This window comes from Triticum aestivum, chromosome 4D (genome assembly GCF_018294505.1).
Source record: "Triticum aestivum cultivar Chinese Spring chromosome 4D, IWGSC CS RefSeq v2.1, whole genome shotgun sequence".
In the NCBI taxonomy this organism is placed as follows: Eukaryota; Viridiplantae; Streptophyta; class Magnoliopsida; order Poales; family Poaceae; genus Triticum; species Triticum aestivum.
Window position 1 is genome coordinate 515,566,741 of NC_057805.1, and position 25,302 is coordinate 515,592,042.

General features: G+C 44.0%; 2 protein-coding genes and 1 pseudogene across 2 annotated transcripts; all 3 read left to right on the forward strand.

Moving 5' to 3' along the window:
* The first annotated feature begins 2,439 nt into the window (after positions 1–2,439).
* LOC123099252 (cold-regulated 413 inner membrane protein 1, chloroplastic-like) lies at positions 2,440–4,245 on the forward strand (annotated as a pseudogene).
* Positions 4,246–11,265: 7,020 nt separating this feature from the next.
* On the forward strand, positions 11,266–13,152 carry LOC123099251 (flavin-containing monooxygenase FMO GS-OX-like 8). Its single transcript, XM_044521422.1, has one exon. The coding sequence runs from the start codon at positions 11,295–11,297 to the stop codon at positions 12,807–12,809; it is 1,515 nt and encodes a 504-aa protein (XP_044377357.1). The 5' UTR covers positions 11,266–11,294; the 3' UTR covers positions 12,810–13,152.
* Positions 13,153–17,424: 4,272 nt separating this feature from the next.
* On the forward strand, positions 17,425–24,257 carry LOC123099250 (WD repeat-containing protein 6). The gene is made up of 20 exons (XM_044521421.1): positions 17,425–17,606; positions 17,696–17,967; positions 18,061–18,154; positions 18,254–18,336; positions 18,448–18,668; positions 18,791–18,929; positions 19,160–19,242; positions 19,376–19,588; positions 19,674–20,033; positions 20,115–20,280; positions 20,516–20,707; positions 20,794–21,000; positions 21,091–21,183; positions 21,303–21,502; positions 21,619–22,143; positions 22,386–22,466; positions 22,558–22,643; positions 22,765–23,418; positions 23,528–23,678; positions 23,805–24,257. The coding sequence occupies exons 1-18, from the start codon at positions 17,507–17,509 to the stop codon at positions 22,956–22,958; spliced, it is 3,309 nt and encodes a 1,102-aa protein (XP_044377356.1). The 5' UTR covers positions 17,425–17,506; the 3' UTR covers positions 22,959–23,418; positions 23,528–23,678; positions 23,805–24,257.
* Positions 24,258–25,302: the final 1,045 nt, after the last annotated feature.

Consider the following 25,302-nt stretch of genomic DNA (forward strand, 5'->3'; position numbering starts at 1 on the left):
CTGGATGGATTGCCATGGATGGTGGAAAGCATGCTGTTTTGCTCAAGATTTTTGATCCAAACATACAGCCGCTGCAAATGGAGTTTAAAACTCTTTCTATTTGGGCACGTATATATCATGGCCCTTCCACCCAGATTAATGAAAGCCAAACTGGGTATGGAGTTTGCTAAACCTATTGGTAGGATTGAGCGTGTGGAATCTGATGCAGATGGAAGATGTTGGGGTGCATATATGCGCGTTCGGGTTGATATTCTGGTACAAGAGCCTTTGATTCGGTATGTCACTGTAAATTCAGCAAAGACGAAGACGATTGTACCCTATTCTGTCATGTATGAGCGCTTGCCTTTTTACTGCTTTCCTTGTGGTTTGCTGGGCCACTCCTCCATGCTATGTCCAAATCCTGGGGTACGTGATGTGAATGGAGATCTACCCTATAGTGCTAAGAAGTTGTGTGTTCCGGAAAATCTGACGAAGCGAGCCAGTGGGTCCAAGACAGGAAATAATTCTTCCACATCGTCTTTTGATCCGAGACCCAGGCCAGTTGGTAGCCGTGGTAAATCAGTTTCCCAAAGTCAGGAGGGTGTAGCTGAATGGTCCTCTCCTCTTAACAACAACAAATCTGGCAGGGGCCGTGGGCGACCCTCCCGCGGCCGTGGTCGTGGCTGCGCTGATGGTGCTGGCAAGGAGCTTGTCTCGGCTCTAAGGATTAAAAGTAGTATGGCTGGACAGAAAAGGAAGCCTACTAAGATCCCAGTTGTCGTCCACACTTCAAATGAGCAACCTTCAAGTTCTGCGGATGTCCTTGCAATTGTGATTTCTGACAATAATGGCAAAGATGTTGGCACGTACGTCTACTGAAGTGGGGGACTGTGTCTCAAACAAGAAACAACGTACTTCACCTTCTCGATCGGCGGATCTGGCGGAGGCAGCCCGCCAAATGCAATGAGTATTTTATGCTGGAACTGTCGAGGATTGGGGTCGGCCTCGACAGTTGGCGAGCTTCGCTGGCTTGTGAAGCTTCACCGACCCACCCCCCTCTTTCTGTCTGAGACAAAGATGAGGGATACTCGTGTTCGTAATTTCATGTGGTCTTTAAGTTTTTCTGGTTGTTTTGCTGTCAGTTCAGACGGACAAAGTGGTGGACTGGCTCTTTTTTGGAAGGAGTCGGTGAATATATCTCTAAAGGCGTGCAATTCAAGATGTATTGATGTTCATGTATCTTCTGATTTAGTACCAGCTTGGAGAGCAACTTTTGTGTATGGGAACCAAGGAGGGAAGATAGAGCTCAATTTTGGGGGCTTCTTCGGCGTTTGAGACCGCTATGGAATGGTCCGTGGATTATTTCACTAGTAGAAAAAGGGTCTTTAGTCCCAGTTCATAAGGGCCTTTAGTCCCGGTTCTGGAACCGGGACTAAAGGGTCGTTACTAAAGCCTCCCCTTTAGTCCCGGTTCTTACACGAACCGGGACTAAAGGCCCTCCACGTGGCCGCTGCGTGGAGATCCACCTTTAGTCCCGGTTGGTAACACCAACCGGTACTAAAGAAAATTTTATGATTTTTTTTTGAAATTTTTTTTTGATTTTCAAATTTCTGAATTATTTTAACCTGTAATCTCTAATCACCCCTCATCATTCCAAATCATCTACTTCCCGGACGGTCACCCATCCTCTCACAACTCCAGCCTGAGCACGCTTAACTTCCGGGTTCTTCTCCCTCGTTTCCAAGTCTGCACTTGTTGTTTTCCTGACAATAGTAAGATGTCAATCCTATTAACCCTCAGGAATTTAGCTTGAGCATGAAGTCACACATTTCACTGTTTGAGTTTGAAACTATTATTCTAAAAAACAATAATCTCTACTATTAAAGGAGGATCGAACGTCGTGATGGTTCGACCTCTCCACCCGCCCGCCTCGTGCGATAGCTATCCCCATCTCGTGCGATCCCTGCAGAAAAAACCCAGCGAACGAATGAGCCGTTTCCATCAACCTCCGCCCCCACGAGCAGGCCACCCGCACAGCATGGCATGCAAAAAAAGCAACGATCACGCACACACGTCTCACGCCCCCGTCGGCACCCAACCTCCTTGCTCCTCCCGATCTCATCTATCTCCTGAAAAAAATCACCACAGCCGTCCAGCCCGAAGCAGCCGCTCTCCCTCGTATTCCTCGCCGCCGTCCACTCCTAGAGCTTCCTCCTCCACCAAGCGCCCTCCCTCCCATGGTCGTGGCCCATCCTCCACTTTTCCTCACTGTACATCCCCGCACCGACGTACATGAAGCTCACGCAGGCCGCCATTTATCATGCTCACCACCATCCTCGCGCTCAAGCACAAGCCACACATAGATGATGGCGTTGGCCGCGTCGACGAGGTTGGGAGTCCCTCGACCCAACCCTTGCCCTCGCCTGCATTGACGGGCCCGCCCGTGACGGGACCGAGACCATGTCCATCTCGCCATGCCTCGTGATCCCCACTGCGGCGCCCTGCCCCATGCTGCTGCCGCGGGCGCGCGGCCCGCCGGGAATGCGGGCTTTTCCCCTGCCGTGTGCACCGGCGCGCTCATGTGAGGCTGCTCGCTCTCGCCGGGTTCCCCCGGCGCCAGCCTTCCGTCTACTCACCGTGTCGTCGGGTGATCTCTCTGTGCGTGTATGCAGGGGATACGCCGCTCTGCCGCAGCCGCTGGTCCGGCCGTGCCGGAGCCGGGGGAGCGCCGTCGTGTGCAACGCGTCGGTGTAGCTCAGCCCGCCCACGACGCAGTGGGTCTCCGTCGCGGCCGCCGCGTGAGTGCCTCCCCTCATCTCCTTGGCGATACCTAAAAGTACCTTTTCCGGTGCAATTTGCTCCTACAGAAATGCATGAGCCCTATCCGGGCTCCGAATCTGTTCGTGCTTTTGCTTGCGAGAGCTGTAAATTGCGCAACTGCTGGTGTCAGATTGTAAGATGCATGATCCTGTCATAGATTCTGCAACCTGTCGATGGTTACTCGTTCAGAACTCAGAGGGCATCATACAACAACTGTTAGATGGAGTTGGTTCTTGATCAAACATGAGCTGATATTTTCACAGCAAGTAAAAAAATAAACGCATCATGTCCACAGCTCTAGGAGGTAGGAGCAACATTAACACACTTCACAAGAACTAGATAGACAGTGTACTTGCAGTACCATATGCTGTGACGACGAATGCTGCTAGATATTCAGTCTGTTTACACATGAACATGACACCTTGTGTTCAATAGCATCACTCTGTATCACAGGAAAGTGCAATGCATGGTTTTTGTATTAAATGTTTGAATGTCATATAACTTGAATGCAGAAATTTACTCAGCGTTTGGACCACTTGGTGACTTGCTTAGCTTGCTGCAGAATTGTAGTGTTACTTTATGCTTCTGATCCATCATAAGTTACTATCGATCGCATTCATGTTACGATACTAACTTGTCAACACCAAGGTGGTAATCTTGCTTCAGATCTTGGATGAGTTACTGGAGCTATTCAGGCCATGACTCCAAATTGTAATTGCTTTCTTGAGGACCGGCAATCTTGAATAACTAAAAGTAGTAATAATTCTTTGAAAACTCAGCTCTTGCTATTCGCCATGTAGTTTCTTCCATTCTGTGACATATTCGGTTTTGTCATAAAATGTTGGACTAATATTTGAGCATTTTATTTATTACTCTTTTGCCTGTTGCAGAGTGCTCTTGCTTGCTAAAGGCACAAGCATACACAAATCTTTCCTCGTGCCATTGTTTGTTCTGCAAGCACCTAGCCCTGTAATCTCATGAATCAAGTACGGTTCTGCCACTTGGCCCAAAAGAATTATTACCTTTTCCTCTTTTCTTGCTATTTCTACTGGATGTTTATTCTTTTTGAGACAAGAATACTTACTTTTGGCGTACTTATCCTATGGTGTCTATTCCAAATTTTAGGAGTGAATATGGGCTGTGGACTGCTTTTCTTGCACTTGCAGTGCATTTGTTCTTACCCTTTCCAGGTAGAGTAACAACGAAGATCCATACATCCTGCTTAAAATCAAGTATGATATTTGACAAGAGATGGAACAGATATATGTTACTTATGCACGTGTGTCTGTCTATTGCAGATGAGCTAGAGCTTCCACTGTCAACGATGCTGGCGGTCAGCATTGCTCCTTACCAGGTGATGAATGTGAGGTATGTAACATTCTCACCAGTTTGAAAGACATTGGCTGTACTGCTGCATATGTCTTTGATAATTCAACCACTTGGTCAATTGTCTGCTAGATGAAAAGTGTCTAAAAAGAAAGGAAATTAACCTGTAGAAGAACTTTTAAGCTGAGAATTCATCGCCTAGCTTAGCCAGTGCGACGTGAAAAAGGTATAAGAGGATCTAGCTTAATCCATGTGTATGGTAGCAGATCATATACTTTGCTTTTTTCAACTTTCTAAATTACAGTTTCACCCCTAGCCACATTTGCGGGTAAAACATTGTAGTTTGCGCAAGCAGCAGATCTAGAGAATCTTTTGTAGGGCGTGAGTTACTTGATAGACATCTAATAAAAAGAGGCATTTTCTTTCAGATTGATACAGAATATACCAGTGCTATTGGGTGCTCTTTGGTACTACAATTGCCCCACCCACTCTACAAAACCTTGAGTGTATACGGTCTTTTGTTCTTCACTATTACATTATTAAGGCTGCTAATTTGTGATATGTACAGATGAAAACACATAATGCGACATAATTGATTCATCTCAAGATCCAATGTTCCCTGCTCTTTTGTGTGAACTCCAGCTAGAAAATTTAGCTGGGGTATTTTTTGCCACTTATTATTTGTTACAAAGAGTTGGGTGTTTCTAGACACAAAATATTTTGTTTACTGGTTTGTACCAATGGGTTAGTTCCATCTCAAGTTAAATTAGTCAGTGTTGATAAAAAATGAAATTTGGCCATAGGTTGATCGATCATTGATGGTACAGATGTGAAAAGCAACAATTTTATATCCCACTGTGTTGGACCCAAATACCTTCTGGAAAAAAATTATGAAGGGTGGGATACTAGACCGCCATGTAATTTCAGTTATATCTTTATAAAATAGGTGGAATTTTAGGTATGGTCTGCTATCCCCCCCAACCCCCTCCCTAATTTGGTTCTATTTGTTTTTAAGGTACCTATTTATTTTGAGTTTCTCTATGTCAAACACAGAGGTTGAATGTATGGATGTTTTTTTTTGACGTGAGGTTGAATGTATGGCTTAGCACTACATGTGGCTTGTTCTGCTCAAGTTATTTCAGATACATGCCTCAGTTAATCCTTTGCAGGATCTTGAGGAGCTCTTCCGTGTTGTAGTGCTTTGAAGGTGAAGCACGTTCCTTGGATTTTGCTCTGTTATTGTTGTAAGAAGTAGTATCTTTGTGCTTTTAGCATTGAGAATATTCAAGGAACTACCTACTACGACATCATTTTCTAGGAAAATTAGGTCATAACAAGAGACGATGAATCCGTTATTTTCCTTGTTGTGGGTAGGGTCGAATTTTGTATGATTTTGATTGACCAAGCTTGCTTGCTGCTTGCTTGTCAGTCAGGCTATGTTGGTGGATTTTAGAGAGAACTTGTCTTCGAACAATACTATCCAGAAGCAGCAAGGGAAAGACAACCATTGCATTACTACACTTAGATAATTTTGACTTGTTAGCTACACCCTTTGGATGGTGCTACTTGTAGAAAATTATAGACAATCAACCCTTCAAAATTTACCGGACACATCATCCTGGAGTACAAGATATTTTTATAACTATGCCTACAGCTCATGATCTCTATGCCTAAATTTATTATTTGGTGGCATTGTGAGGATATTTTCCACGGTGACCAATATCCATTAAGCTATAAGAGATTTGATTGAGAACATGGAGATACATTTTCTCTTACACATAATAATAAGAATGTATGTCGACTATTTTATGGGTCGAGCGCTTTTGGCAGAGGGCTTGTTAGAGCAAAGAGTTGACCGTGTGTTTGTAGTTGACGGGGAGACAACTGGCAAGCTTGGAACACAAACAATGATGATGAATGACGTGCAAATTTATTGTCCCGTGGCAACGGACGGGCACTAAGCTAGTTATTTAGTAACACTAATATTTCTTGAATAAGTAGTTTGACCATAGTTTGACTATAGTTTGACCATAGTTTGACCATATTTGACCAAAATTCAAAAAAAACTGAAATAATTATTTAGTAACACTAATATTTCTTGAATAATTAGTTTGACCATTGTTTGACCACAGTTTGACCAGATTTGACCAAAATTGAAAAAAACTGAAATAATTATTTAGTAACACTAATATTCTTGAATAATTATTTAGTAACACTAATACTTCTTGAATAAGTAGTTTGACCATAGTTTGACCAGATTTAACAAAAATTCAAAAAAAACAGAAATTTGAGCATAACTTTTTTTCCTTTTAGAATTTGAGGATTCTAAAAATTTGCAAACAGGCCGTAGGCCGTCAAAATTGGATGCGGATTTTCGTGCTGAACATTTTAATATATTATACTTTTTTTCTGACATCGTATGCAAAAGTTATAACCGTTTTATATTTTCCCTACACTTTTTGCAAAACATGTCCAAATTTAAGTTTTTAAATTTTACTAACTAGTGCATGTAGTAACATAACTACATCTGGAAGGATTTTAATTTTTGAAGTTTTTATCATTTTCTTTTGCTTTTTACAAAACTGAAAAGGCGATGGGGGGTAGAGTTTGAAAATGGGACCTTTAGTACCTGTTCGTGCCATGAACCGGTACTAATGCCTCAAACCCCATTAGTACCGGTTGGTGGCTCGAACCGGGACTAAAGGTCTAACCTTTAGTACCGGTTGGTGCCATGAACCGGTACTAATGGGCATCGCACCCTTTAGTCCCGGTTCGTGGCACCAACCGGGACTAAAGGTCTCATTTGAACCGGGACTAATGCCTGTACGGTGCCCTAGCCGCTCGAACCGGGACTAATGCTCACATTAGTCCCGGTTCGTAATGCAACCGGGATTAATGCTCTTTTCTGGCCGAACCAAAGCCCTGTTTTCTACTAGTGTTTGTGGGGATTTCAACGAAGTTCTCTCCCAAGATGAGCATGTTGGCCCTCGTGACCGGTCTGAGCAACAGATTGCTGCTTTCCGTGATTGCTTGCGGGACTGTGAGATGAGGGACTTGGGCTACTCGGGTCCCAAATTTACTTGGTGCAACCGTCAGGATCCAAGTGGCTATGTGAAAGTCCGTCTTGACAGGGCTGTGGTGAACACTGATTTTACTGATTGTTTTGATGGATGTCATGTTGAAAACATTATTGCCACATCATCTGATCATTATGCTATTCGAATTGGTCTATCTAGCTTTGTGAGAGAGTGTGAACAACGTCCGGTGCAACAGGGTTTCAAGTTTGAGGCCATGTGGTTGCGCGCCACTGATTATAAGGACACTATGGAGCAAGCTTGGGCCGTTGACAGATCTAGCGAACTATCTCTCCAATCCACATGGGATAATTTGCAGAACGTGGCTGCTTCCTTGAAGACTTGGAGCCGTGACAGTTTTGGTTCTGTTTGAAAGCAAATTTCAAAGTTGGAAAGACGATTGTTGTCTATTAGGACTGCTCCAGCCTCGGATGCATCAATCGTTGAGGAACGTAATCTTGAGAAAAATTTATGTGAGCTATTTGAACGGGAAGAGATCATGGAGCGTCAACGATCCCGGATTGACTGGCTTAAAGAGGAGGACCGGAACACCAGTTTTTTCCAAGCACGCGCCAAAGCTCGAAGACGTACCAATAGAATCCAATGCCTTCAGAGGGATGGTGGTTCATTTTGTGAGACTCAAGGTGATATTAAAGGTATGGTGCAAAAATTTTATGATGAGCTTTTTTCTTCTCAACCTTGTGATACTGCTACGGTTCTTGATGCTATTCCTCAAAAAGTTTCTTCAGAAATGAATGATGACTTGTGTAAACCTTACTCTAATGAGGAGATCAAGACTGCTTTATTTCAGATGGGGCCTACAAAAGCACCGGGTCCGGATGGTTTTCCGGCATTATTTTATCAGACCCATTGGAATTTTCTGGAAAAGGAAATATGTCAAGCTGTAAGGGATTTCCTGGATGGAAAACCTATCCGTAATGGTTTCTGTGATTCGGTGATTGTGCTCATTCCAAAGGTGGCAAGACCGAAGCAACTAAAGAATTTCAGACCTATAAGCCTTTGTAATGTTTTGTACAAAATTGCCTCTAAGGTGCTTGCTAACCGATTGAAGTTGCTCCTGCCTGTTGTTATTTCTGATTTTCAGAGTGCCTTTGTTCCTGGGCGTTTGATTACAGACAACACTCTTATTGCATATGAGTGCCTGCACACTATTCGTAAACAACGAGCTAAGCAACCATTCTTTGCCATGAAGATTGATATGATGAAGGCCTATGACCGTGTTGAATGGGACTATCTTCATGGCTGTCTCTCCAAGCTTGGTTTTGGTCCGAGATGGATTGCTTCTGTTATGAGATGTGTCACTAATGTTCGCTATGCTGTCAGGGTTAATGGAGAACTTACTGATCCAGTTGTACCCTCTAGAGGTATCCGACAAGGTGACCCAATCAGTCATTATTTGTTCCTCTTGTGTACTGAAGGTTTGTCAAGTCTGTTGTTTCAGAAGGAGAATTGTGGCGAGCTACATGGTATTAAGAATGGCCGACTAGGCCCACCTATCTCACATCTTGTTTTTGCCGATGACAGTATTTTCTTTGCACGGAGTGATACACGTAGTGTGGCAGCTTTGGAGTCCACTTTGAATCTTTACTGTCAGGGTTCTGGGCAGTTGGTCAATAAGGATAAATCTTCTTTGTTCTTTGGGAAGCATTGTCCAAAGCATGTCAAACAGCGAGTTAAAAAATTGTTGGGGATCTCCAATGAAGCTTTAAATGACTACTATCTTGGTATGCCTACAGAGGTAGGAAAATCTCCAACTAATTCTTTCAAGTTTTTGCTTCATCGTGCTTGGGCTAGTATCTTTGCATGGTATGAATGACCTATTTCTAGAGCGGGAAAAGAAGCTTTACTAAAGTCCATTATTCAAGCTATTACTACATATATTATGAGCTGCTTTCAGTTGCCCGTTGATACTTGCGAGAAGTTTCGTCAGATTATTGCTGATGAGTGGTGGGGCCGTGAAGATGGGAAAAGGAAATTGCATTGGCGCTCTTGGGAGTGGCTTACTACACCTAAGGCGCTTGGTGGTACGGGCTTCCGTGACATGGCCCTTTTCAATCTTGTTATGCTTGCCAAACAAGGATGGAGGTTGTTGACGGACCCATCTTCACTATGTGCTCGTGTTTTGAAATGCCGATATTTTCCAACATCCAATTTCTGGAACGCAATGGCACCAAGGTCTGCATTTGCTACCTGGCGAGCCATTTTGGCCGGTCGAGAAATTTTGCAAATGGGTGTCCAGTGGGGCATTGGTAATGGTGAAGATGTTTGTATTTTAACGGATCACTGGATTCCTTTATTTCCACCGCATCGTCTTCACCCACTTCTGCCTATACCTGCTACTGCCAAGGTAAAATGTCTGATTGATGAGGAGGCTGGTTCTTGGAATGAAGATTCAGTTCGGGCTTTCTTCCGTGATGACGTGGCTGCAGAAATTCTTCGCATTCCTATTAGCAGACATGGTGGTATGGACTTTTTAAGATGGCCTTTTACTAAGTATGGTGAATACACGGTACGATCAGCATATAATATGGCACGGTCGGCTCGTTTTCTTCGAACTTGCAGCAAAAGTGGCTTTGGTCTATCCTCGAATTTAGCTGTTGAGGAGAAGAATTGGAAGGCCATTTGGTCTATAAAAGCTCCCAATAAAATGAAAGTTGTCCTATGGCGTTTTGCTCAAGATTGTCTTCCACCAGGAGCACAATTACAACGACGACATATCCCCGATGCTGCGTGTTGCTGTTTCTGTGGTCGTCTGGAGAGTGTGGTGCATGCATTTCTATTCTGTCCGCGTGCAAGAGCCGTATGGGATGCGATCAAGGAGTGGGCACATATCCAACTATGTCGTTCTACTTTCATAAATACTAAGCAGTGGCTATTTGAATTCCTTGACAGATCTTCGGACAAGGAAATCACAATACTGGTTGTGTCCTTTTGGTATATTTGGGAAGCACGTAATGACGCGCGACACTCACCGGAAATTCCAAATTCTCGTCATACAATGGAGAAAATCCATGCTTACACTAACCTGATATTGCAGCACCTTTTCAATCATGTACCTGTGATCAGGCGTGAGTCTTCCTCATCCAACACTATGTGGACTCCGCCGCCGCCAGGTGTGATTGTCATCAATTCAGATGCTGCAATTTTTTCAGAGATTAATATGTCAGGGGCTAGTGTGGTGGCCCTGAACCATGAAGGAGCATGTATGGTAGCATGTATTGAACCTATCCATGGGGCATTGGAGGCTTTGGCTTTACGAAGAGCTGTATATCTGGCCCGAGAAGAGCAATTCTCCAAAGTGATATTTGCCTCAGATTGCCAGTCACTGGTTACTAGGATTAATTCAAGTATCTCTGACCGTTCCTCCATTGGTACTGTGGTCAACGATATAAAGTTTGCTTCAAGGAGCTTTGTGTCTGTGGTGTTCAAGCATGTTCGTCGGCAAGTAAATATAGCCGCTCATCTATTAGCTAAGTCTTGTAAAAATTTGTCTAGTGTTGTTGTTTTCCATTCTACTTCGGAGTGTATCCGGAGACCCTTTGTAACTTTGTCTAAGTGTTTAATAAAGCTGACGTTCTATCCAAAAAAAAAGTTGTCACAGCTCTTATGTGAAGTAACTGCCAGTGATTCTCATCCTTTGCACATTGTTGTAGCGCGGCCAATTGGTAACGTAGCAACGCGCCGGCATTGTCCTAGTAATGTTAGCATCCGGGGCGTTTTGGCTTTTGGCATCGTCGGCGTTGGATCCGAGCCGGCGGAGCGCCATTGAATAATCACACTGGATGTAGGCGTGCCAACGGCACCCTTCGTCAGCGGCTGACACAAGAGCCACGCCCAAAGACTTGACCAGGTTATTTTTTGACTCTAAATTGTTTTTCAGGTACAAACAAATCTTGCAAATTTTGCCATTTGTTTGTGCGGCGAGCGACCCAATTTTATTTGTACTTCTCCTTTGTCTGTGCGGCTAACTATAATAACGCATGGATGACAGTCATCGTGGTGTGTTAGCAATCAATCTTATTATCGACCCACCAAGGAAAGCAGAGCGTGGTCACCGTCGACCAACCGATCGGCATGGCTGCTGGGGGCGGCGAGCCGGTGCTGCAGTCCAAGACCAAGAGCGTGTGCGTGGTGGGGGGCGGCGTGGCCGGCCTGGCGGCGGCGCGCGAGCTGCGGCGGGAGGGCCACGCCGTCACCGTCATGGAGCAGAGCGCCGACGTCGGCGGGCAGTGGCTGTACGACCCGCGGACCGACGCTGAGGACCCGCTCGGCGCCGCGGCGCCGGTGCGCGTGCCCAGCAGCATCTACGCCTGCCTCCGCCTCATCAGCCCGCGCGAGGCCATGGGCTTCTCCGACTTCCAGTTTTTCCCCACGGACGGGGAGGGCCGCGACCCGCGCCGCTTTCCAGTCCACCGCGAGCTGCACTGCTACCTCAAAGACTTCTGCGACGCCTTCGGGCTCATGGACGCCGTCAGGCTCAACACCCGGGTGCTGCGCGTCGCCCTCACGCCGACGTCGACGACGGCGACGCGTCAGTGGACGGTGAGGTCCGCGCGGCTCCTCGGCACCACCGAGGATGATGATGATGCCCGGGAGGAGGAGGAGGAAGAGGTGTTCGACGCCGTGGTGGTGGCCACGGGCCACTACTCGCAGCCGATGCTCCCGAGCGACATCGAGGGCATGGGGGAGTGGACGCGCGGGCAGCTGCACAGCCACTCGTACCGGACGCCGGAGCCGTTCCGCGGCGAGGCGGTGGTGGTGGTCGGGTGCGCGGAGAGCGGCAAGGACATCGCGCTGGACCTCTGCCGCGTCGCCAGGGAGGTGCACCTCGCCGCGAGCTCCAAGGCCACGCCCGCCACGCCGGCCATGTCGAGGATGCTGGCCAACCACGGCGACGTGCTGCGCCTGCACACACGGATCCGCCGGCTGCACGCGGACGGGCGCGTGGAGTTCGCGGACGGCTCCTCCGTCGCGGCGGACACGGTCATCTACTGCACGGGGTACACCTACTCGTTCCCGTTCCTGGACACGGGCGGCGCGGTCACCATTGAAGACGACGGCTACGTGGTCGGCCCGCTGTTCGAGCACGTGTTCCCGCCGTCCCTCGCGCCGTCGCTGTCCTTCGTGGGCGTGGCGAGGAAGGTCCTCATCCCGTGGTTCTTCGAGCTGCAGGCGCGGTGGGTGGCGCAGGTGCTGTCGGGCCGCCGCGCGCTGCCGGCGGAGGAGGAGATGCTGCGGTCCGTGGAGGAGCACCTCCGCGCGAGGGAGGCCGCCGGCGTGCCGAGGAAGCACACGCACAACATCGCCGGCATCGAACCTGAGAAGATGTACGAGTTCGGGGAGAGGTACTCGGACTTGGCGCCGCTGGAGGAGTGGAAGAAGGAGCTGCTCATGTCCAGCATCGCGAGCATGATGGCCGACGTGGAGACCTTCCGCGACCGCGCCGACGACAGCGAGAGCGTGCGGAAGGGCGTGCAGGGATGGCGCGGCCTGGCTGCTCATGCTCAAGCAAAATCTATGATTGCTGCCGTTGACGTTGAAGGTGATGGCGCAGGCCATGGTCGCGTAAGCTCCTCCTCAACTGATTAAGAGTAGACCACGCGCCATGCATGGCCAGGCAGCTCGCTCTCAACTGAACTAAACTGCGCAAACAGTCTCAGTCGATGCTATATCCCTGAGATGTTACATTGAGATTTGTACCTTTTTTTTTTCAGTTTTTTTCTCTCTCTTGCATTTTATGTCACTTGATCGAGACTTGGTTAAATCTCAATCGACTGAGACCTAACCACACCCCTCTGCGCAAAAGGTTTTGTGGGCAGATTTCATTTCATTTTTATTTATTTTTATGGGGAAGATTAAGTTTCATTCCTCGAGCTTCAATAAGGCATCCTTTGGTTTGGAGGAATTTTAGAAAAAAAAAAGTCCTTTAGAGCCCTTTGGTTCATATGAATGGAATTCTATTTTTATGGAGGAATTCTTTCTATTCTCCAAATTTCACAGGAAAAATAAACATTAGCCTAGGCTGGATGGGAAATATCTTATTACTTGAACCAAAGAGCATCTCCTTTTCTATTCCTATTCATAGGATTTGAGTGACTTTCTTAGTCCTATGAATTTTCTATTCCTATTCATAGGATTTGAGTGACTTTATTAGTCCTATGAATTTCCTACCCTATGAACCAAAGAGACCTAAAATGTTGCCACAAAGAGGCTATGCTTTCGCGGGGCGGGGGGGGGGGGGGGGGGAGAGACTGTGTCATTGCGGCATTGTGCTATTTATTGAATTCAAGTATGATCCTGAAAATGCAAAAATAGAAGAAAAAACATAGAATGATAAGCCCTCTTGAATCTTATAAGATTTAAAAACTTCAAGCAATTAGTTCAAAGAGTGTTTGATGTCACCGAAAAACCAAGCAGTTGATATAGGAGGCATGGGTGGATGAAAGTTTCCCTTCAGAGTAGGGATGCAATCTTTAGAAAAAAAATTCAACTCCACGAATGAAATACGTCATGTAAAAGAAAAGTTCTTAAAGATCCAAATCCTTCCATATTCCCATGAAAGGAGCTCCCATCCAAACAGGGCGAGGGATTAGGGATTTACGCATGAACTTTTTTTAGTTGATTTACGCATTATCTGGATGCCAGGAATACAACACTGTAAGATTTGTAAACTACTCACTGATGATGGAAATATTTGCAGAGAAACAAGTTCTACTTGGGATCAAAACATATGTGTCATATCAAATGCAAAGTGAGGATTCACACTTTTGTGTCGGTCATATAATGGTGAAACGGCAATCTTTAACTGCAAAACTCTCAACCAAGGCTTTCGCGAAAATGACTTGGTCACTCCTACACACCAATAATTAGAAATATGTTCCACATCATGCGAAAGAAGCACACCACCAGCCAACTGTGATGGTAGTGTCATCAACATTTGTCTTTGGAATTTTATGACTCCCCCACCCCGGCAGTAAGTTTTAGTATATACTCCCTCTGTAAAGAAAGTGATCTAAATGCTCTTATATTTATTTACAGAGGGAGTAATATATTAAAGAGGAATTAAAAAGACTGTGAAGATGTTGCATTTATCATCATGGTACTTTTGTAGTCTACCTTTCACAAGAGCTATTTCGATTCTAGAGAAATGCAAGCAATCATATTTGACTCCCGCCGCCTGCTAGGCTCACTATACCAGGTTAAGTTCCTCCAAAGTATTTTCATCATCGGTATCAGCAGAGTAATATATTAAAGAGGGATTGAAAAGACTGTGAAGATGTTGTGTTTATCAAGATGATGAATCTGTTAAGAACTTGTTGTGTGGCTATCCTTAAACTTTTTTATTTATGGTGTTTGTACCAATGGTGTCAAAATTATATACTGGTAGGAGTGTTCCAAAAATGTTTGGTAAAAGGATGCCTATTCGTCATGCTAAATTAAGGGCTCGGTGTCTTGGTCGGGATAGCGACTTTGTGTTGGTCATCGTGTTTATGTAGAAATGATATGGTATTAGACAAGAGACATATCTCTCTTCCATGGAAGGTTATATTCTTATGAACAATACATTAACTCTGCACTTGTCTATGGTTTTACTGGTTGGCCGGTGTATGCGCAACTTAAGAAGGTGACCACATATACGTGTCTACCTACAATGGACTAATATCTAGGCATTGCAAGCGGGCCTCCTCCACCATGGTGTTTTCTCTCTCTCTCTTGTGCCAGGCTATTTTTCTAGCGTTCTTGTAATAGTTGCGTGCACCATAAAAGTAGATGTTGGTGATTAACTCATATATCATTGTTAGAAAGCTTTTCATTTTCACAAGGCTTAGCCTCAGTTTTTGCACATGTTAGCCATGCATGTACGTTGATTCCGAGAGGCCCTTAGGACTTTCTAATGAAGTAATTGTTTCCAACAACAACAACAGTAGTGATATACACTATTAGGTCAACTTGAAAATGCTACATTATACCCTCTTAACTTGGAAAATGTGATTATGTTTCGTCCAAAGTAGGTGACAATAGAGAAAATATGCTAATAGGTGATAGCGTGGCTACAGAAAGTTTTTTGGGTGAAGTGGGCAGGGATGGGGTGTTGTGCAAAATAGCACCATGATTTTGCATCTTGCCCCCTAATAGTTTTTTAGGGCCACACTATAGGTTAATACACCCGTACCCTACCCCAACATCATAGTAACACTCAAATCCATAGCTTTTCTCCACATTAAGTGCCTTATACCCCCGCCAAATAAAGTGCAAATACGAAAACCAAAGCAAAAAAATCATGTATTTTTCTGGTAGAACACCAATGAAAATATAATACGTGCGGAAGTTTCCACCATTTTTCTTTTATATAGCCAACTCTATAGACCAACCTAGATACTTTGACCAACCTTACTAGCAAAAGGGCCTGTGCGTTGCAACGGGAAAAAAATTCATAATTTTCAATGGCCATGACCACATTTTAATGCATCACCGAGATACATTATCACTTTCAATTTCGTGAAATAATGAACAATTTTTAAAATCATGATAATGTTTTTAAACTCATGAACATATTTGAAATCGTGAATATTTTTCAAATTCATGAACACTTTACAAATTTTCCAACATTTTCTAAAATCAAAGACATATTTTGAATTCATGAAAGTTTTACACTATTTGCAAATATTCTTTTTACAATATGAACATATTTTAAAGAATTTTCTTGAATCGGCGAACATTTCTAGAATCAACGAACATTTTTCGGAAACTAGTGGAGCAATTTTTTTAAGTTCACACGCATTTTTTGATTTAATGAACATTTTTCGAAATGCATGATCATTTTTTGAATGAGCAAATATTTTATGAGTGACTAAACTATTTTGTAAGTCACGAAAAGTTTTTGAGTTGTTAGGAAATTTTTCCATTCATGAACATTTTTTGAACAGGCAATTTTTTGTTCAATTTCATTAACATTTTTTAATACATAATTTTTTTAAAAAATCATGATTTTTTTTATTTTCCAAACATGTATTTTCAAAATTTCAAACATTTTGTGAATAAGCAAACTTGTCTTTTACAAAATCATGAACTTTTTTGAATCCACGAACATTTAGTGACTTACTAAACATTTTATTTCAAAATTCTGAGATTTAAAAGAAATAGAACTTTTTTGAAGTTCCAAATTATTTAAAGTGGAGAAAAATCAAAGACGCGAAAAAAAAAGTAAAAATAATAAACAGGCCGCCTATACATTGGCTGTCCCAAACGGAGCGCAATATAGGTGGTCCCTTCTTCATGGGCCGGCCCAGGCGGAGGATTCCCCTGTAACAAACGTTTTTTTATTACTTATAGATGACACTGGTTGGTAATAATTTTTGACTTGGGGGCAACTTCGTGACGTACTGCCAGAAGCAATTGCCCCTTTATTATTAGATATAGGTATAGACACTTTTAGAAGTTGTCAAAATTGAAAACACAAGCACAATAGTAGTATACATTATTGTTGTGTATCTATGATGTATCATAATATTTATAGTCAGCTTAGCAATTGAATTTTTTTATTTTAGTGTGTAGTATTTTGTGTGGTTCAATAAATTTTTAAGTTCCGAAAGTTTTCTTTTAGTTTGTATTTGTGTCCCCACAGTAGTATCTTCTTTCATATTTGTTTCCAGAAGACAAAAATTGTATAGTTTTTCGCTTGCGTTATCTCTTTTCTTTTTTAGAAATTTTATGCTTTTTTGAGGGATTGAATTTTTCTTTTTTTATGCTAAAAGGTATGAAATTGAAGGCAAACATTTAAACTTTATTTTTTTTGCATTTTTATGCTAAAAGGTACCCCTGTCTCATAATATAAGAACGTTTTTAACACTACACTAGTGTAAAAAGTGTTCTTATATTACGGGACGGAGCGAGTATGAAATTGAAGGCAAACATTTAAAAGAAGGGTTAATTGGATAAATGTCACTCGAATTTTGGTGATTCCGAGAAACGCCACTGCAATGTCCAAACTTTGAAAAATGCCACTGGAAATGGAAATGACGTTTTTCAAAGTTTGAAGATTGCAGTGGCATCTTTCGGAATCGCTAGAATTCAAGTGGCATTTATCAAATTATAATTATAACCCTTAAAAGAAGGCAACACATGGCAGAAATCAGCCCACTCCGTTTTCATCCCGTTGACGACGGATTGCTCAAAAAATGGAAAACGACCGTCGTCCGCAACCTCCGAGAGCCCACCAATCTCGTTTGGGCCCAGAAGCTTAAACCGCCAGAAAACCCTACTCCCCACTCCTCCTCCCGTCCGCCATGGCCGCCGGCGACCGCCGCCTGCGGCTGGGCTCCTACCTCGGCGACGTCTCCGCGCTCTCCTTCCTCCCCTCCTCCCCGCGCCCCCTCCTCCTCGCCGGTAACTCCCCCTCTCCCGCTCCGCTACATCTCCCCGCGCTCCGGCTCGCCGTACGCTCACCTCACCTATTACGCCGCGCGCTCTCGCAGGGACCGGGTCGGAGCTGCTCGTCTACGACCTGGAGGCCGCCAGGCTCGTCGCCTCCTTCCGGGTCTTCGACGGCGTGCGCGTCCACGGCATCCAGCCCCGCGGCTCGCCCCCAGCCGACGGGCTCACCGTCGCCGTCTTCGGCGAGAGGAGGGTGAAGCTCCTCAGGCTCCGCGTCGACGCGGAGGATGGCGGGGCGGTCGGCGTGCGGCTGGAGCTGGAGCAGAGGCTCCCCGGGTTCGACCACTGGGTGCTCGACGCTTGCTTCCTCGAGGTATGCACGCTCGGTCGGGCTGCCCGGTCCCTGCATTCGCCGTGGGAAGCTTCGTTTTCCTCTGCCATTCATGTTTGTTCGTTCTCGGCGCAGGTGGACGGGCTGCTCGCCATCGGTTTGGGCGACAATTCAGTGGCATTGTGGGATTTGAAGGACCGCGTGTTTGTTACCAGAGTGAATTCTCCAGGTTCGACGAGCATCGTGCCCTTGCCCCGAAGTTCCAAATTATATCCTCTGCGACAGAATTTGTATTGATGCTTGCTTCTGGTGTGTTTTGTGGATGCAGAGAAGTGCCTTCTTTATTCAATGAGAATGTGGGGGGACTCTGTTCAATCCCTCCTCGTAGCTTCTGGAACCATTCTAAACGAGGTAAGCCGTCCAGGCTCCAACCTCCAGTGCAACAAAATTTTGAGACGGAGTTTTGCTTTTTATGTATAAGCATTATTACAACTCATTAACTCCACGGTATCTGTTTTCCAGATTCTTATTTGGAAATTGGTACCTGAAACCCGGAGTTCTTCCTTGTTAAGTTCGGACGAGTTGGGCGCCACTGGTGTAGAGAACCGTGAAAAACAACATTCTAGTGGTAATAAATACATGGCTGTTCATATTGGAAGGCTGAAGGAACATGAAGGTTCAATATTTCGAATAGCTTGGTCCTCTGATGGATCAAAGTTCATGTCTGTCTCTGACGATCGCAGGTTTGGTTCGTTCTGGCATTCCACTTCATTTGCTTAAGTATCTAGCTTCTGGAACTTTATTGTTTCAAATGGCGGTCTTTTGTAATATTGATCTTATGTGCTTGGCTTCATTGTTATGGCAGTGCTCGCATGTGGATGTTAAGTTGTCAGCCACAGGATCTTACCAATCAAGCAGCCAAAATTGATGATGTGGACATTATACCCAAACTGACACTTTTCGGACACAGTGCTAGAATTTGGGATTGTTGCATATCTGATTCTGTAAGTTTGTTGCACTTTGCCTTTTCGTCTTTCAGTTTTGAAGGTGGATTTGTCATTATGTTTGTTTAGCGACGGCCATTTTCTTAATTCTTTTCTACTCACAACTCTGTCATGGACACATACCATATTATTGCATTGATGCTTTTTTGCGACAAAAGGGGAACTTGATTATCTAGCTGTTATTGTAGACGAAATACAGCTTACTGTTTTCACCTGAACTTGCCTTTTAGATAGTTATAACTGCTGGCGAGGATTGTACTTGCTGCATTTGGGGCATGGATGGAAAGCTAATCAAAACATTCAAAGAACACATGTAAGTTGGGAAGATCAACTTAGATAAAGTGTAAGGCGAGCAAATTAAGTATGTCGGAATTTGACTACCTTGACTTGCAACAAGTGCTTCCCTTAGTAAAACTTAATTTTCTATGCTGCATCTATTGTTACAGTGGCCGAGGATTATGGCGATGTTTATATGATCCAAGCTCACTAGTTCTGATCACCGCTGGGTTTGATTCTGCAATCAAAGTGCACCACCTATGTAACTCCTCTTTTCATGACATATTGGAAGAAAACGTGGCCCCAGATGGTCTGAAATACGATTCTGAGGTGTTTGAAATATCTTCTCCTATAGTATCAGGACAGCATGGTGCCTTGGATAGGTATGGTGTGCTTCCGTGTTTTCATGTATTATCTCCATTTTTCATTGTGATATAGTGTGAGTGATTGTTTTTTCATTTATCACAGCAAAAGCGAATATGTCCGATGCTTACATTTTGTGCAAGAAAATGTTCTCTATGTTGCCACAAACAATGGATATCTGCATCATGCTGAGCTCTCTGATACAAAAGATCCAAGATGGACTGAGGTTATTCAGGTCACTGAGAAAGCACCAATTATATGTATGGATGTAATGACAGGGTGCTCAGACATTTCTTTGGATAAGGAGGATATAATTGCCCTTGGAGACGGTCGTGGAAATGTTACTATCGTCCGTTTAAGCAGTCCCAGTCTTCTTGAACCTAAAATGGATTTATCTTTCACCTGGCAAGCTGAAAAGGACAGGCAACTACTAGGACTGTACTGGTGCAAGTCACTTGAATGTAGGTATGTAGATTATTTCCTATTTACTCTCTGGTTAGCAGGTAATTATTGTTCTCAACAGTTTTCCTTCTTTTTTCCTCGCAGCCACATTTTCACAGCTGATCCTAGAGGCACTCTTAAGTTATGGAACATAAGAAATGCCCTTTTCTCAAATGGCCATCCGATTACTCAGGAGGTTTCACTTGTTGCAATGTTTGAATCTCCCTTTGGGGCTCGAATCATGTGTTTAGATGTATCACTTCAAGATGAGGTAATTCTTATAAACTTGCTCTGTTTCTCATTGAATGCAATACCTTAACAGTGGCTTATAAAATATTTCACGTGAATATCAGACGTTTTACAATTATGACTATGGGAACACTAATTGTTTATAGAATACCCGTGCCTGATGTTCTAACTATCAGAAGAAAAGATGTTACAGTTTGCCGCAAAGAATATATTTTGTTCTCTAATGTAAAAAAACGAACATGTTATTTTCTATGCAGATCCTTATAACAGGTGATAAGAAGGGTAACATCGCTGCCTTTCCTTTTCATAAAACATTGGCAGCACATGACAGCAGTGAGGCACAACAGAAGATACCTTTACGTGACCGTTTTAAAGGAGCTCATGGCATTTCTGGTGTCACAAGTGTTCAGATAATCACCTCAGCTTCAGATCATATTGAAATCCACACTGTATGTACAGAATTTTGTTGTTTTTCCTTTTATTGAAGTCATGAGCTTGGCCTGACATAAACTCCTCTCCTCTGAACATTTTACAGACTGGGGGAGACGGCTGTATTTGCTTCTTCAAGTATGGGAGGAATGTGAAAAACGTTGAATTTGTTGGAATGAGACAATTGAAAGAATTAGGCACCATTCAATCGATCTACGCTAATCATACCTCTGTTAACCAATTGGTTGGTACCTATGCAATAGGTTTCACCTCTGCGGACTTTATCATTTGGGACCTTGAAAATGATACAAAGGTAAGGCATACTGAATAAACTGGTCAGTTGGAAGTTTGGATTCGGCAAAGGTTGAGCTAATCTGTTAATTCTGGATCCCCCCTTCTGTAGCTAGTTCAAATATCCTGCGGAGGATGGCGTCGCCCTTACTCTTATTATCTTGGGACAGTCCCTGAGTATCAAAACTGTTTCGCCTTCGTAAAGGTTTGTTGCCCTTGCTTAACAATGTTTGTTGCCCTGGCTTAACAATGTTTGTGAAAGTGTTTTCTTAACTGGTATTTTGTCCAAATTTACACACCTCATGAGAATCGACTTCCTAGCAGGACCACAGTATTCATGTGCATAGACACTGGGCACCAACTCAAGATAGGAAGCTGCTTCCTCAAGTTTTTCATACACAGTTCCATGGAAGGGAAGTGCATTCTCTTTGCTTCATAGATCCAGCAAGCTATTCAATTCCTCAGAAGAGTACGGATTTGTGGATTGCAACCGGGTGTGAAGATGGAACAGTCCGGCTTACAGGGTAAATAAGTCATTATTGACACATAATAACAAACGAGGTTTAAATCAAATATACCTGTTCATTTCAGGTTCTGTTATGAACCATATGATATATGTTGTTCTTGATCTTTGTTACAGGTACTCGGCTAGTAGTGCTGGAAGATGGTGTTCATCCAAGCTGCTGGGGGAGCATGTTGGTGGGTCAGCTGTGAGAGATACTTGTTTCATCCCAAAGACTTACACATTAGCAGATAAATCATGCAACTCCAGTGTCAGTTCTGCCGACATTTTGGTCGAAAACAAGGACACCACTTACATATTGATATCTGTTGGATCAAAGCAAGTTCTGACGGCTTGGATTCTAGAACCTAGGATTGCAGAGAAGAAACAAGTGTGTTTGAGTGGTCTAGATTTAGACACCAAGCAAAGCTCGGAATGCTCACACAATAGTGATTCAGCCGTTACATTTCAGTGGCTTTCTACCCACATGCCACCAAAGCTTGCCACCAATAGGTTGAAGGGTGATCTTGTAAAACGGAAATTCGAGGAAGGCGGGGAAGGAAATTCCTCTGCTCAACCCAATCTGGCTATTATGGATCAGATGGAAAATGACTGGCGTTACCTTTCTGTTACAGCATTTCTTTTGAAACATCCGGCTACCGAGTAAGATTTGACACTGCACTCTCATGAATTGCTCACAAATATAGGGTCTATGGTATTTTCTGTTTCAGCTCTTGCGAGAAATATATCTCATGAATCGCTCACAACTATAGGGTCTAGGGCACTCTCTGTTTCAGCTTTTTGAAGAGATGACTCATGAATTGCTCACAAATATAGGGGTCTAGAATACTTTCTTTAGCTTTTGCAAGAAATGAGGGTAATCTAAGCTCTTTATTTTGTGCCAGGTTGACAGTTTGTTTTGTGGTTGTTGCTTGCTCTGATGCAACAGTTATTGTCCGTGCGCTTCTTTTGCCTTCTCGGCTATGGTAAGCAACTTGAAATTTCTGAAGCGGAGTTCCTATTTATCTGTACTAGTCTTGGGGGTTTCAGTTAGCTGTTCCTTTTCTTTGTGTACAGGTTTGATGTTGCCTTGCTGGTCCCACAGGCATCACCAGTTCTTGTGCTACGGCATATTGTCGTCGCCTCTGGTGCCCATTGTGAAGGTAAGTCCAAACGGATGGAAAGGGCTAGGCAGTCCACATATACACTTCAACAAGTTCTACCTTTCCTTATTTGTTTTGATAATGTTGTTAAGCATAATGTAATTCACACATTTGCTTTCAGGTGATGTTTATAATGGCGATAGGTACATTATCGTGAGTGGGTCTACAGATGGTAGCATCACATTGTGGGACCTAACAGACACCATTCATGGTTTTATGCAACTAGTATCAGAGACTAAACCACACATGGTTATCGACTGCCAAAAGCGGCCCAAGACAGGAAGAGGGAGTCAGGGTGGTCGTCGTCGGTGGTAACCACTGGCAAACAGTTCTGTGAAAAAGGGTGACGAACAAGCATTGCTCCCCAGTGAGAACAATCTGAGTAGCTCGTGCGCTGCTGCAGAGAGTCCACATGAAACTTCAGGAGCGGCAGAAATCGAGGCCATAAAAAACACCGAGGACACAGTTTCAAGTACCCAGTCATGTGATATACCTGAGCTGCAGCCATTGCAGATGTTCTCCGGTGTTCACCAGTCAGGCGTCAACTGCCTCCATGTTTCCGAGATGGAGCAGCGATCAAGCTCTGCACCTGGCATGTCTTATTGCATCGTAAGTGGCGGTGATGATCAGGCGGTTCAGTGTTTTGTTTTTACACTAGGACCCCTGCCGGGCTGCTCAGCGAACACGGCAAGCCTAAGCTTGCCATGTGACAATGGCGAACTTAAAATACTTGGCCAACACACGGTCCCCTCGGCCCATGGTTCAGCAGTGAAAGGTTTGCCTGTCTGTCACCGTGAATAATACCACGGCTTAGTTCGATATTTCAGTCTCATTATTTTGCAACCGTAAACTGATGATACAAGCATTTGCACATTTCCTGTTAGGTATCTGGACGGACGGCGCCTGGGCTTTCTCCACCGGGCTTGACCAGAGAATCAGATGTTGGAAGATGGGCCCATCCGGCAGATTCACGGAGCATTCCCATGTCATCATCAGTGTGCCCGAGCCGGAAACTCTGGATGTTTTCCATTACCGGTGAGGAGGCTTCACAGCATCATCTATGTTCTTTTTTTTCTTGGCCGATGAAAATGTGTACGTGATGTTCTCTGTCGTAGTTCCATCTTTACGGGTTTCTCACCGTGATTGCTGTTATCTTGTCAGTGGGAGCGGGAAATACCACATCGCCGTTGCAGGAAGAGGGATGCAGATGGTTGAGTTCTCGCCGCCTGAAGACGACTCGATGAAGATAGCGTGAGAACCGCCTGTTTTTTGGGATTACTGCAGGCGGGAGTGTGCGGAGTCTGTTTTTTGGGGATGATTTGTAACTCCATTTGATGTGTAGCTCTTTTTGAGAGAGGGGATGAATTACAGACAGTCAGCGATCTGGAAATCTGGTGCCATTGAAGCCTGGCTTGATATGATTGAATGGAAGAGAGAAACCTCAAGTCGTTTCTCATCTGGATCTACTCTCCACTTGACAACCATCTGAATCAATTCCTGTCAAATTTCCCTACATTGCTAAACACAAAGGGTCTTTGCAGGAATGTTCAATACAATACTGAATGTTTTAACTATTTCATTCAATGCCGGCAAGACATTAAAAGTCACATAATCGCAATGTCACGTGCTCACATCTCCAAACCATCTTTTGTTTTGAATTGTCTGGATTGCTTACCACATGTGTCATTTGGTCACATCTCCAAACCATCGATTCGTATCACATATGAGTCATCTAATGTTGGAGAATGGACGTTTGGCTCTCGGCCTCCATGCATGGAGGCCTTTTTCTTTTGAAAAATTCAAAATTCAACCTTTTTGGTTTCAGAAAAATCTGAAAAAAATTGTGCAAGTAAATAAGATGTTATGTGTATGTGTGTAAAATTTCAGGATGAAATATGTTGAAATGCAACCCGTAGAAAAAAGATAAATTCATGGCATAGGAGAATGAATAGTATCATGTGTTAAAAAGCCCTAGATTTGTTTTTTTTTTTTGCACAGCCCTCATTTCAACATATTTTGCCCTGAAAATTTGCACACGTGTGTGTTATGCCTTCGTGTGTATCTGTATTTTTTTTAAGAATTTTTTAAAATGTAAAAAAAATATGAATTTCGATGAAATTTGAAATTTGAATTTAGAGGCCTCCATGGAGGCCGAGCTCCAAAGGTAATTTTCGCTAATGTTGCTACTATACAACTTATGATTGGCACCCAGTTGCTAGGTGCATATAAAGCAAATTAGCTGCTATCAATCTGTTGTTAATTGTAGTTTAACTGACCTGTAGTTTTAGGCTCTTATTAACTCAATGTAAAGATGTGCAAACCTCCTTATTTGTTCTGTTCCGTGCTTAGTGTACCAACCTGATTGCATGCCCGTGAAACGCTAGAGATAAAGAGTACCATGATTATGATTATGACTGCCATGCAATGCAGTCAACAGTCAAAGCTAGGCTGCTTAACTAGAGTGGAATAAGTACAGTGCAGTCATATCATATGTAGACAAGTCACGCCGGCCGCCTCAGCCTGACAGTGATACACCGTGACTTGTCATACACGACCATCGTTTAATTAGAGCAGAATAAGTACAGTGTGATGCCAGTAGCGATGGAGAGCTTTCTGTGTCACTAGTGCAGAACCGGGCTATAGCATCGGTTCGGTTCTG